Genomic DNA, 13614 nt, shown 5'->3' with positions numbered 1-13614 from the left:
TTTTTCCCTTCCTCGTCAGCCAGGGAGCCAAGCCATCCTTCAGCACGGGTTTGGCTCTGGAGCCCAGCATTGTTTGGAAATCCCATTTCCAGCCCAGCACGGTGAGGATGAGCACTGCCTCAGCGGGGTGCGGAGCCACTGATTCATGCACGCACCAAACGCTGCTGCCTCACTATATCACACCACTGCTGAAACCCTCTCACTGGCTTTCTGTCATGCAGCAAATTTATTTTAAAGTGTGAGGGCCTTATACTGCCTGGAATGGCTTTACTTGTACTTTAAATACTGCATAAACCAAATTTAGAGGTATATTTCTTGCTTCCCTCTGCTCCCCCCATCTTTTTTTTTTTTTTTTTTGCTTCTGACTGTCCAATTGGTTGCAGTAATTCACTGCTGAAGAAGACATTTCTTAGATTTCCAAGAGCGCCAGCTCCTTAACCTTTATAAAATTAAGGAGAATGAATCATTTGTGACTTTTACATCGTTCTTGAACACAAGTATTTGTTAGATGCAGGCTGCCCAGGGCAGTGCTTTGCCTCAGTTTAACTTAGTTGTAAATGTTTGTAAATTCCCACATAATGTCTCAGCACAATGGAAACTATTGCATCTGTGGATTTATTGAGAGAGACACGAAACATATTTCAGCTGGAGGAAAGGAAGAGGAGGCACTTATCTGCTTCACTGTGCTATACAGTATATATCGGCATCTCATATTTTGTGAACATAAATGCCAGGTTGACTCAAGAGATCTATGGATCAAGTGTTGTTTGTAACCTGCCCTGAATGCTTCAAATTGTGTTAAAGTTTCATCTCAGCAGCGAGGCCTTTTGCCATCTTTCAGGATCCCTGGTGCACTGGGAGCTGCTGGGACTTGGGTTTTTGGAGCAGAGGACGAGCCAAGTAACAGGGAGTAGGATGTTAAGGTTGCGCCTGGCAACTCTTCATTCTTAAGGGAAAAATGACAGACTTAGCTTATTTCGTGAGTTTATCCTGGTTTTGGTGATGTGAGGGAGCAGATCCCCGTCCCAGCTCCACCCCCTGCAGCCCAAGGAAAGGAGTGAGTGTACCGATGTGTCCCTGGCTGTCATCCCGCTTCTGCATCCAGCTCTGTCGGTGCATGCACAGAGGGTGGGAAGAGGCACCGCGGGACGTGCCAGTCCCCTGGCTTGCAGGACTTGGGGCCAAGCTCCTCTTTGAGCAGCACAGGCCTAGGACACCTTTGCCTGCCCCTTTCCGTCCCCCAAACAGGAAAGGAGGATGCTGTGCCCCGACGCAGCTCATTGCACCCAGATCCCGTCAGACACACGTCCGAGCCCGCCCGCCGCCCGCGAGCAGCCGTCAGCCCCACGCGTCCCTCACAAGGTGCGCCGTGTAACACAAGGCGGGTTTTGTTCGCTCCCACGCTCGCTTCCGCGGCTGCTGCTCTTCCCGCAGCGGGTCCGCGCCGCCGGAGGGGCCGGGCTGCCGGCAGAGGGGACACAGCGCCGTGCTGTTAACGCGGCGGGGCTGTCCTGAGCGCAGGACGCAGCAGCCCGTTAGGGAGACACGGATCACGGCGGGATGCGAGCGCGCTGCCGCAGCTCCTGCGCTGCCGAGGGCAGCGAGCGGCCCCGCGGCCCGCGCCGGGGAAGGCAGGCCACTGGGGATGGGCGTGCTGGCATCCCTCCCGCGCTGCCGCTGGTTCTCGGAGGGCAGTGTCACCTGCAAAGGCTGCTGTGGGACCTTTCAGCCCCTCCATGGATTCCTGTCTCACGGACAGGGACTGCCAGTTACCACGAGTGCAGAGAGCGTGCTGCTGTTTCACCCTGGGGTGTGTCAGCTTTGCCCCAGACGACAGCAGCAAACGTTCTCCAAAGTGCTGAGAAATTTCACAGTTCCACATCCTGTGTGGAGCCCGCTTCCCTGCACCTCTGACTCATATTGGTAAAAAAGATAAATATTTAGCCTTCCCTAAATAAAGGAAAAAAATATAAAATTCATAATGTAGACCAATCCCAGTGTTCAGGAGCCACGGAGGGAACAAGCTATGAAAGCAGAGGAGTGTGACCCTTGAAAACTGGAGAACCTCCCTCTTGGAAGACATTAATAACGTATTAAGAAATACTTTCAGCCCTGATTTAACACCCATTTAAGTAGAACTCCTTCTGTCTAGATAGGGTAAGGCTGGGACACCCCTCTGATGGCTGTTTTCTACAACTGTCACAAACCAAATTTTGCAGCTCCACACCTCCATGTCCTTTTATGATGAAGTTCCCTCAAAGAATAACTCGCTCGCTTTAATCATGTTTTCTCTGAGATTTATGACTTGATGCTTATTCACTGGCGGAGCTTCTCCACGTGAAATGTCAGTAAGCCCGTTATAAATTGCTCCTGGCATTCCTGCTCTATCTTTTACTTGGCCAGGAGTATTTCTACCTGAAAGTGATGAATTCCTCCTATAACTACTTTATGTGCTCCAGTAATTACGCTGTAGAGGGATGGCGGGGGCTGCATCTCTGTGCAGGTACCATCTAAAAAACATCAACTTGCAAAAGTGGGAGATTGGGCTGTGGCTGGGGTGCTGCAGGACACACAGGCTGAGGGAAAAACCACCCTGGAAACCCAAAATAACAGTGACTGGTGAGGTATCTCTGCCAGATATGTATATTTATGCTGTGTTAGACATGTTTGTCATAGATAGACAGAGCCTGGGAAGACATACATAGGAGCATCAGGTTTGGGTATGAGCTTGATTTGGATGTTGTTGTGGTATCTAGGTGGGTTGAGACCAATAGCACGAGGTTCAAGAAGGACAAGTGGGTCCTGCACTTCGGCCACGATAACACCCTGCAGCTGCAGCGGCTGGAAAGCTGGGAAAGGCGTCAGAGCAGCGGCTGAACATGAGCCCAGGTAGGCAAGAAGGCCAATGGCACCTGGCCTGTATCAGGACCAGTGTGGCCACAGGAGCAGGGAAGTGATTTTCCCCCAGTGCTGGGCACTGGTGAGACCGCACCTCAAGTGTTGCGTCCAGCTCTGGGTGCTTCAGGACACCACGGACGTTGAGGGGCTGGAGCAGGTCAGAAGAGGGGCAGCGGAGCTGGGCAAGGGGCTGGAGCCCCAGGAGAGGCTGAGGGAGCTGGGAAGGGGCTCAGCCTGGAGAAAAGGAGGCTCAGGGGGACCCTGTGGCTCTGCACAGCTCCTGACAGGAGGGGACAGCCGGGGGGTCGGGCCGTGCTCCAGGGAGCAGCGATGGGACATGAGGGAATGGCTTCGAGCTGCTTGAAAATGCATTTGCCCCTGAAGTTCGGAAGTTCAGACCCTCTGGGTTCTGCAATAGACTTAGAGACTTGTGGGGACCCATTTCTCCTACTGCCCTGAAGTTCAGTAGTTTAAACTGAGTCCTGTAACAAACTTGCGCAGCTTGATGATCGTGGAGACAAAAAGACCCATTTTTCCTCCCGACTGTCAAGAGGAGTCTATTTTCCTTGTAATTACTGAAGACTCCCCACCCATGGAGTCGCACGTGAGGACACTTGGCACCCAATTTTCCTGCCACACCCGAACCGACCCGGCGCCTCTGGACGGCCGCCATTTCCCCGGCGCTCCCCTCACGGGCGGCCCCGCCCCGCTCCCGGCGGCGGGAAACGCTGAGGGCGGGGAGCGCGCGCCTGCGCAGTGGCGGCGGGCGGGGGATTCGGAGCGGCGGCGGGAAGCGCTGAGGGAAGGAAGGCTTGAGGTCGGAGCCGATGAGGGAACCGCTGTGGGGGAAGCGATGAGGGAGGCGCTGCGCGGACGCTCGGGCAACCAGCCGGACCCAGGCAGTGCCCTCCGCCCCGCCGCCCCCTCCATGGCGCCGCCCGGGCGCCCCTGGTCCCACACCCGCGCCGCGCTGGGGCGGCTGGAGAGGGCACTGAGCTGCTCCCGCTGGTAATGGATGTCCTCCTTCCCCCTTTCCCCTTCCTCCCCCCACGGCTCCTGCCGTGTGTGTTAAAAGTGCCGCGTTTCTCCTTGCTCTGCCCACAGCGCCGGTGTCCTGCGGGAGCCCGTGTCCCTGGGGCAGTGCGAGCACGTCTTCTGCCTGTAAGTACCGGGGCTCGCCGCCGTGCTGTGGAGAAAGGGCAGGGAGGCGGGCACCGCTGGGGCCTTCTGGTCCTTCCGGGGAGCTGAGGGGGAGACGAGAGCGGGAGCTGCTCTTCCCCTGTGGGTCCCGTGCAACAGCGCTGGTTTAGGCTTCAGGATGTTGGCCGTGTGTGCAGGGAGCTGCCAGTGTGGTGGAGGGAATCGTCCGCTTGTAGTGGGGTAGAATTCCAAAGCAACCTGCAGTTTGCATCATCCTCGACTCCTTCCTCTTTCTCCCCACGTAAAGAAAAAAGAGCGGCTTGGGAAGGTGTTTCCTGTTTCCGAGGGGGTTTTCCTCTGCCACCAGAGGGTTGGGTGGTGCTTGTTGTTGGTTTGGCCAAGTCTCTTACCAAGACTTTGCTCCTTCGGTTCTGCCTCTGTGCCTGTTGCTGTTTTCACACGCATCCAAACACGTTGGCAGGCTTACCTGTGCTTAGAGCTGGCCAAATAATCTGAGTGCTTCAAAAAACGGACTTAAATAAGAAACATTCTACCAGCAAGGCGCTTCTGAGGTGGTGGTGGTCACATCACCTGTTGTGGGACAACTCACTGCATTGTGAGTACAGGCAGAAGCTGAAATGTTTGTGCCCCAGAACTGCCTCTGGGTGCACTGGGGGAACCTTTTGGCCACCCTGTGTGTCACTGCTCTTCGTGGCAGGTACGTGCAGACAGAGTTAAAGGGTCTGCTGTGTATCTTAAAGAGTTTCTCTGCACAGCACAGGTGTGAGCAGTCTGATAAAATCCTGCCTTTGTTAGGGTGAAGAAGAAAGATACTGTCTAAACCAGCATAGATACTCAGCTTTATGTCCTGTTAATCTATAGTCAGTATGTCAGTAAAAGCTGGAGAAACCCTCCCTCATGGATGTGTATCCACTCCCTATTTCAGCTGCACTTTTCTAACAAGAGTTTACAGTGTCGAAGGCCTGGAAGGTAAAATAGAAGCAGAATATTTACTGGCTTTTTAAGGAGTAACTGTTTATGGGACTGATTATGAGATGCTCTCAGCATCTCTTCCCCCCAGTGTGCATGTACTAAAAGGTACACAGGTGATTAATTTCTCTCCAGACACGTGTTCTTTCCCAGCTGTAGCCATTAATTGCTGTAGAAGATTCTTGAAGAGGGACCTTTTACAAGAGCACATAGGGACAGGACTGGGAGGATTGACTTCACGCGGAAAGAGAGCAGGTTTACATTGGATATATGGAAGAAATTCTTCCCTGTGAGGGCGGTGATGCCCTGGCACAGGTTGCCCAGAGCAGCTGTGGCTGCCCCATCCCTGGAAGTGTCCAAGGCCCGGTTGGAGAGGGCTTGGAGCAGCCTGAGATAGTGGAAGGTGTTCCTGCCCAACTGGAATCATTCTGTGATTATGCTGTTTGAAGGAATTATTTAAATTTTTTTTTCATTTATACAACCTGTCTACAGATTATTTTGTAAAATAACCCCCAGGAACTTGTAAAAATTTTTTATAAACATGAGCGTGTGATTTAATAAATTTAAATTGTCCAGCTGTTGGGCATCTAAGGCCTTGTGGTTTTATTTTGGATAATCCCTGTGCATTCTAGGTGATAGATTTAAATCGCCCACTGTTAGTTAAAGTTTTTTGGGGTTTTTAAAGTATTTTCTAAATATCAAGAGGACAATGCAGTTTGTATTGATGAGGCTGGAAAGAACAGCTAACAGGAATCTTAAGCACTCATTAGCAGCTATTTCTTGCTCCAGAAAAAGGAGTTTATTTGCTATTATCTGAGTTATTGTTGTGCCTAGTCTTTTCTCTCCTGTATGCCTGACCTTCTAGTAGCACTTTAATCTGTCCTTTGATGACTGAGTCTTGGGCAGTAGCTATTTTTTAAGATAAACCTAAGGAAATTCAGATTAATTTCTTTAAAGCAAATTAGGTATTTTCAATAATATTTGCAGCTACTATGAACTATTCTCAAAACTAAACTACATAAAATCACAATTTATTTGCCACACCTTTATAATCTCCAGTAAATCCAGCTTGCTGCTGTTTCAGTTAGGACTCAGTTGTTTGCCTGCATATTGTCCATTGACGTTTAACTGTTGAAAGACAAATTTCCAGTACCTTTTTTGTTACCCTGGAGTCAAAATGAGTTAAATTCCGTTCTGTCTGGAGCTTATAAAGCTCTCAACTCAGAATTTAGTTTTGTTACATTTTGTTACATTTACGTGATGTTAGGTTTATGTTCTGTTAAGTTGAAGTTCTGTTACATTTAAGTTCGGCCGGGTTTAGGTTCTGTTAAGATTGATTTCTGTCAAGTTTGAGTGTTGAGAACTGATTCTGGTCCACTGCTGAGGACAGACATTTATTAACACACCTGGGGAGGACTGGGGCGAGTGGTTGGAGCTGGCTCCTGAAATATGGAGTGAAAGATTTGAAACTAAAGAACTGCAGTACTCGGGTCACACATAAAACGACTGATTCCCCCTCACCATGGTTTTGTCATGGACAGGGGTATTTACGAAGAGCAGTTTCTGCAGTTTTGTTGGGGTAGCTGTGCTAGGTTACCTGCAGTCATTACCAGTTGACTACAAAACCCTAACAGCTGCAAGTAATGAAGAGATGTTGTGGTATGAAGATCGTTCTGCATTTCCTTTGCAGGGCCATCTATGGGGGGGAAGCCTGAGGGCAGCTTCCTTAGAGAAGGAGACCCGGTTAGCCCTTCCCTTTACTCCAAGGGATTTGTCAAGTGTCATCTGGAATATGTTGGAGCCAAGAGCTGTGCTTCAGTCTGCCAAACACAGAAGTAACTCAGCCAGAAGGGTCTCTGCCTGTTTAAAGCACAAAACATACCTAGCAGCAATTTTTCCACGAGTAGTGGTCAGGTAACTGAGACTGTTCAAAATGATTCAGTTTTGGCTGAGTGGAACTAGAACCTCTATTTAATAGGGTAGATGGGAGATAAGATGTAAATGGCCTTTGAATGTTGCAGTTCAGATGACAAATCATAAGGTCTTCTCACTGGCCTAATCAAAAGAAAACAAGATTTTAGGCTGATTTGGCGAGAGTAGTATTTCTGAGTAAATCTGTTTCCCCACCTATCTCACCATGATCATCTGACATAAATGCTGTGAAAGAGAGCGGTGATGAAATTACTCTGAGCACCTGGAGATCCTCATGGGGTTTCATACAGAGAAATGTTCACACAGGTGAAACATTTTCACAGCATCAAGCAAATTTTAACTAGGAAAAAGTGGAAATTGTAGTTGACTATGGGTTGGCTTTCTGGCACTTGTTTAAAAATGGAAGACTGCAGAATAGCAGATGTAAAAGAATTTGTAGTTTTAACAGTGAAGCCTAATTGTTATTAGTCAAACAGCAGTGGAGCTTTTGAAAATTTGGGTCAGCTTGTGAGGCACTGTGTTTTTCATGACTGTCCTGACAAGGCTTTGGAAGTGGGTTGCTTAATTTTATGTTCAGCTTGTCACTTGCCATGATAAATATGTCCTGTTCTGCATTTTTGGCTAACTCGTGTGGGCTTTCCTCCGGCGGTTTGTCAATACTAAAGTAAGAGATTCTTATGGTTGATGGTGCATGCAGTAGGCAACTTCCACTGGGTAATGGGCTTTCCCTTTGCCTTTCAGGTCCTGCGTGGGTGACTGTGTTGGCACTGAGTGCCCCGTGTGCCACATGCCAGCCTGGGTGCAGGACGCACAGATCAACCGGCAGCTGGATAACATGATCCAGCTCTGCAGCAAGCTGCGGCAGCTCCTGGGCACCGGTGCCTCAGGTGAGACTCACCCAGCTCCCTGGTGGCTGCAGAGTCCAGGCCACCCTATTTCATCTCACAAGGCTTTACAGGGAATGAGCAGTGCAGTCCTGCTTAAAATTCTGAGAGGGTGTTCCAAATCGTGTTTGGAAAATTTGATTTGAAGAGAACTGTCTGTATGGATTGCTCGTTCTTTGAATCTGTTTTACTAAGAAATCCGTGTGAGCGGCTTAGTCCATAATTCATTAGAATCCGTTTTCCAAAATTAGATGAAAGTGGGAGAGATTGCTTAGTCACGTGGCACAAGCAGGGGCACAGGTTGTCAGATCTTATGGGAGCCCCAAGTGGGTAAAGTTCTGCATTGTATTTGGGGGGCCCTATTAAAGAATTAATGCATGTCTTCTCCTGCCTCTGCGTTTCTGTGCACTGAGTTGTGCTTGCTGTCCCAGTAATTTTCAGTTCAGGGTTTTTGCACATGGGAAAAATGATCTGTGTTCTTTGCCTAAAAAGGGGAAAGAAGCAAGTCTTAACTCATTTATCTTCTGGTCCCTAAAAATCAGCTAATCTGCTACAGTGAAGTTTTGTCATTGCTGACTGTGCTAGGAGATTGCAGAGAATGTACTCTGGGAATTTAATCTCAAATTTTAGGTTGTTTGTCAAAATAGGAAAAACTGTAGTGAAATAAACATAGGTGATTGTGTGTTTCTTCTGCAAGCTCAGAGGAGCATTTATGTAATACCAAGTTTTAGAAAACATTCATTTAGTTGTCAGATATAGAATAGGTAATTCTTCCTTCATTGTTGCTTCACAATATGTTTGTCTAAGTTAAAGATTCCATTTCTATGTCTAATCCCATCAGCACCTTCATTCATTTATGGAATAGCTCTTTATTGACACCAAAATGGATTTTAAGTGATGAGGTTTGAAGCCAGTGTCCAAGTGTAAAGGAATACATTTTATATAGGTATAAAATCCTATGGTGATAGAATTTTCTGGAGCATAGAAAACAGATGATGGCTTAAATAGGATTTCAGGGAAACATTTTAAGTGATGAAGACTTTTAAAAGCATACTCGGAAGAGAATCATTCTGAGAGGAACTATTAGTGATGCTATAAATAAAGCATTTAAAATACAACATGGTAGCATTATAGATACTGTTTAGATGTTTTGGAGAACTCTTAGCAATGGATTAACTCTTAAAAGTTGGTCTGATGTTTAACTGTACTGAAAATTGGATGGTACATTTAATCCCATAGTTCTTCTAAAATGAAGTCTGTGTGGTGTAGCTAGGCCACAGAACTAAATGAGGTTCTTTTTATCATTCCTTGTTCTGACTTAAAAGCAGACACAAAATAGAAGTTTACAAGAATGTCTTATATGAAATGATTTGGGAGATGCCTTTCTGTCACTTGTAATCTTTGCAGTGTGCTAAGGATTAGCAGAGTGGCCTTTTGGATGTGTGATAGTGAGGTTTGGATGTGTGATACTGAGAAAATCCTGAGCTGGTAGTAGTTCACCGTGAGGAATGGCTTGAATTCATAAGTAAATGAGCACACCTCTAAGAACAACGTTATATCTTGAGGGGGGAAAAATATATGGTTGAAAATCACAGGATATTGTAGCTTTAGAGATTTCGAGAGCAAATTCTTCAGGATGATTTTTTCCCTCATCTCTGGCAAATCCCTCACCTCCCATTGATGTCTGGATACATTAAGTTCTGCCTTGAACTTAATGTATCCAAAGAGAAGTATGTTTGAGTTTGGAGAATCATGGGTTCTCTTCTCTCGTTAAGGACCTGCTTTTGTGTTCTTACAGCACTGTACTTCTGCCAACAATATTTTCTTCTCTTGTGTGTTAGAAGGTCAGAAATTGTACTTTATGTTCCAGTAAAGGAAATAGACCAAAAAATCAATCTTTTGGTGCAGGAAAGGAAGAGAAGCAGTTGAAAAAAAATAATATTTCCATGTATTTGTTTTATGTCCCTTTTGCATATTTGCTGTGTGTGCCTTGTTTTGAGGCAGTTGTGGCTTCTCTTAAATCTTGTTGGAGATCCTTGTTGACACTGAAATTTTGAAGTGCATCTTACTAGTATTTTTTTTTTGTCTCTGAGAGAGCTAGTGCATGCAGTAAGTTGTGTGTGTTTCTTTTAAAAAACCCCACGGAACTGCTGTGACTGAAAAGGATAGGGTTAAGCTCACACTGAATATTTCAAATACAAAAATCCCTGTACCCTGAGGTTCCACAGTAGACATGAGAGGGATCTCACTTTGTATTCCATTGGGATAAAAATAGCTTCTGCCAAACAGCATGTGCATTGTAAGAAGCAGCAGCAGCAAATAATTCAGGAAAGACTGCACAAAACAGCTAATACTTCCCTCTTAAATTAGAGGGAAACATAGCAAATGACACTCCTGGGGTGACTGAAGATGGATTGACAAACAAACCTGAAACTGGCTGGAAAATGCAAATTATAGGTGGAAAATTCAAGCTATAGCTAGGAAATGCTGAGCCTCCAAATTAATTCACTTGTTAGAGGTTTTCTATGCTTAGTCCATGGCAAGATGAGGAGAGGTGCCTGACTTTTTGGCTGCCCTGTGCTGTACCTTCCTAAGGGAAAAAGGAAGCTGGCTGGCTGGCACCACAGATAGGATGTCTGCACTCAAACGCTTTAGCTCTAATGTTACAGTGTCAAAGACATCTAGGGAACTGACACTGGTGGGATGATGGGTTCCACGGGTGGGTAATTCCTGAGGACTCGTGGAATCATGGACATAGTGTACATAAAACACTGGATTTGTTGATTTAGAGTTTTCTGTGTAATGCTCTTTAAAAATAAGAGATTGCTGTAAATTTTCAGAACCATCACCAACCATTTATAGTTGATTTTACCTTATTCTTTGTAGCAATCTGCTTCACTCTCATAAATCAAACAGAAAGCCTTCCCCACTCTTCTCATGCAGAGCTACACCTTGCAAGAGTTGGTCAAAGCTTCCCGAGCTGGTGCTGATGCTGGTGGACAGTCAGCCAGATCAATCAGCCTTTACAGTATCATGACTTTGGTTCACATTAACTGGATGTGGAACTCCTGTTGTAACAGATTACATTGCATTTCATGGCTGCTGTGACATTTTTCATAACATCTAAAGATTAAGTTTTGAATAGCTGGAATTTCTCCCTTTCCCCTTTGGTGTTGAATACTTAACTTGCAAAATAATCACTCTTCAGTGAAGGCACTAATGTTGCACAGATGGTACCAAAGCTCTTCCCTTTGATTTTTAATAAGGGACTAGTTTGTCAAAGAGATTTCTCAACTTCTGTTCTGAAACCCGTAATAGAGAATAATTTGAAAGGCACACAATGTGCATCATAATATTCCTTTGATGCAGATTAATGACAGCTAAACCACATTTTCTAATTGCTGCTTTTCCCCCCTGCACTAGCCTGCTATTGCACTACAGCAGAACTTGGAGATGGAGCTCTAGTTGCAAGGCAATATCTCCTGGTATTTTTGTGTACTCTCAACCCTTTTAACACTTAAGAAATTCAACTCTATTAAATGTCAGCATTGAGAAACTTGGTCTTATTATGTGCAAATAACTCTAAATTAGAAATAATTCAGTTACTACATTGTGTAGAATGTTACGTTTAATAGGTAATAGAGACTGAATTTACTGCATTTATTATAGGCTGATTCTAATACTGCTATTGTGGATGCTCTTTATGCTATTGCAGATGCTTAAAATCTAGGATTAGTAAGGAATGCTCTACTAATTTACCTTGTCTAAATGCCTCTCTGAAAATTTTTGTGATGACACTTATGTGTTAAAAAGACAATTAAAGCAAAATCATAATAGTAATTTTTTTCAATCCTGTTGAGATCCAAGCTCTGGCTTCAAACTCAGAGACAGCAGAGAATTCATTGGGATTGATTTTATTGTGAGCAATTTTCTCTGAAGGTACTTTAACTGAATGAACTTAGCCACCAGATAATACCCTCTTTATATAAATTAACATTTACTTATTAAATCATAAGAACTTCCTTTCAGCTTCTTGGCTCTGGATCTCCCCTCTTTATTTCTCCTTCTTGCAGCTCTCAGTCCATCAAAAGATTTGATTTTCAGGGAAGGTAGATTGGCCATTTCTCCAGGTTGGTTGGGCTCCCTACCTTGTACACTTTGGAAATGCAGGAGGGGTAGCAGAGTCTAAGAAAAACCAGAAAATGCAATTTCCTCCCCTGGGTGCGCAGGGCTGGCCTCTGGATGGGGTGGGTATTTTGTCAGGATATGGGCATCTTTTAATCATGTCCCACGAGTGCCTCCCTGTTCTAGAACATGCAGCATACTCTGTTACACCTCAAGTCATTGCAGGTGAGGAAAAACACTCCTGGGAAAGTATTTATTTGCCACGTTGTATTTTCAGCAGGTTTTTAATAACCTGACTGGTAAGTCCCTGCTGAGCAGCCAGGAATGAACAGATCAGTTCAGGAAGCCTTGTGGTGGATTTTTCACAGGCTTTCCTGCTGCCAGAAGTGGTGCATCCAGTGTAAATGCTTCATTGTGTTCTGCTGCTTTAGATCATACTTCTGAAGGACAGTGCCTTTGATTGAATTTGTCACTTGGACTTTAAAGTCTTGCTGCGCTATACACATCAAAAAGAATTCTGGCCATCGTAAAATTGTTGCACAAATTACTTCTGCAAGCTGATTTTATTCTTTCTCTTTACTTGGGGATGACTGATACTTTTAGCAAGGTAAATATTTTACAAGGAGATCTGCTAGTTTGTGTAAACACTGAAGGCAAGATGAGTAAATAGTAACTTGAGTTTTATATTTTGCATCTGTTTGCAATCAAGCTCTTCCTTTTTTTTAGATGTTATTGTCAGAATGAGATTGGATATGTTCTCAAGGCTAGCTAGTTCTGAGGTTTCAGTCTCAATTTCAGTGCTTTTTTTCTTGTTTGCACCAAGCCCAGCCTTAGAGGAAAACCAAATAGCTGCAGTTCTGTACTTGATGATTATCTTTAGATGCCTAAATGATTGATTAACTAGCCTCAAGCTGTATTCTTAATGACACTTTTGGTCTGATGGCTTACATATTCCTCCAGCTAAATCTAATAATATGTAACAGGATTTAATTTGAGGGGTAAGTAGAGTAATTGAAATCAAGATTAAGGAAACATTTAACTTTGCAATATTGCTTTAAAAGACAACTGTGAATGTCTGTTTTAGTGTTGAATTACTAGCAACACGGTTCTCTTTTAAGTGGAGTTTCAAATCCACTTTTTTGTGACTAAGGGATTGGAGCCAGTGTGTTTGCTGCTATGAGTTTATCCCACCTTGCTGTGGAAAAACTGGCTGTAGTTACTAACACCAAAAATAGAAGAGGATGTATGGAGATAATAAATTAGCCATAGAAACATAATGAACTGAAGTGAAAGTGATAGATTGTTGCAGTGAGTGTCTGTCATTTTTAATAATTGAGATTTTGTATTGTTTATTTCAAGAATGCTTAAAACCCTCCCCTCCCTTCTAATCCTGATCTTAGTGCTGCTTCAGAAAAAAAAACAAAACAAAATTCATGTTGGTTTTGTGTTTGATTGCTATAAATCACCAAGGCTATTGTGGTTGGTAGTCCCTGAAGGTTGAGGCAATAGGAAGAATGCATATACTTTGGAGGACTTGTCCAAATAACCTAAAATAACACCAGTTCAGAATGAAGGAATTGGTAAAAAATCTGCTATGGTTCTTTTGTGTCAAAAAACCTGTCAAATTAAATTAGTGTCTAACCTT

The 13614-nt window shown here is 44.8% G+C and overlaps 1 protein-coding gene across 3 annotated transcripts in view; it reads left to right on the top strand.

Moving 5' to 3' along the window:
* The first annotated feature begins 3690 nt into the window (after nt 1-3690).
* Nucleotides 3691-13614, top strand: part of BARD1 (BRCA1 associated RING domain 1) — a 40948-nt gene continuing 31024 nt past the window's right edge. The window contains exons 1-3 of one of the 3 annotated variants that reach the window (XM_068196537.1): nt 3691-3906; nt 4003-4059; nt 7702-7847. In XM_068196537.1, coding sequence (XP_068052638.1) covers nt 3752-3906; nt 4003-4059; nt 7702-7847 — 358 coding nt within the window. In that variant the 5' untranslated portion in view covers nt 3691-3751. The remainder of the gene's footprint in view (nt 3907-4002; nt 4060-7701; nt 7848-13614) is intronic. The other 2 variants (XM_068196539.1, XM_068196538.1) reach the window with 2 other exon arrangements.

Source organism: Anomalospiza imberbis, chromosome 7 (assembly GCF_031753505.1).
Source record: "Anomalospiza imberbis isolate Cuckoo-Finch-1a 21T00152 chromosome 7, ASM3175350v1, whole genome shotgun sequence".
Taxonomy (NCBI): domain Eukaryota; kingdom Metazoa; phylum Chordata; class Aves; order Passeriformes; family Viduidae; genus Anomalospiza; species Anomalospiza imberbis.
Note: the sequence above shows the minus strand (reverse complement) of the source record. Positions and strands in the feature narration are given on the sequence as shown.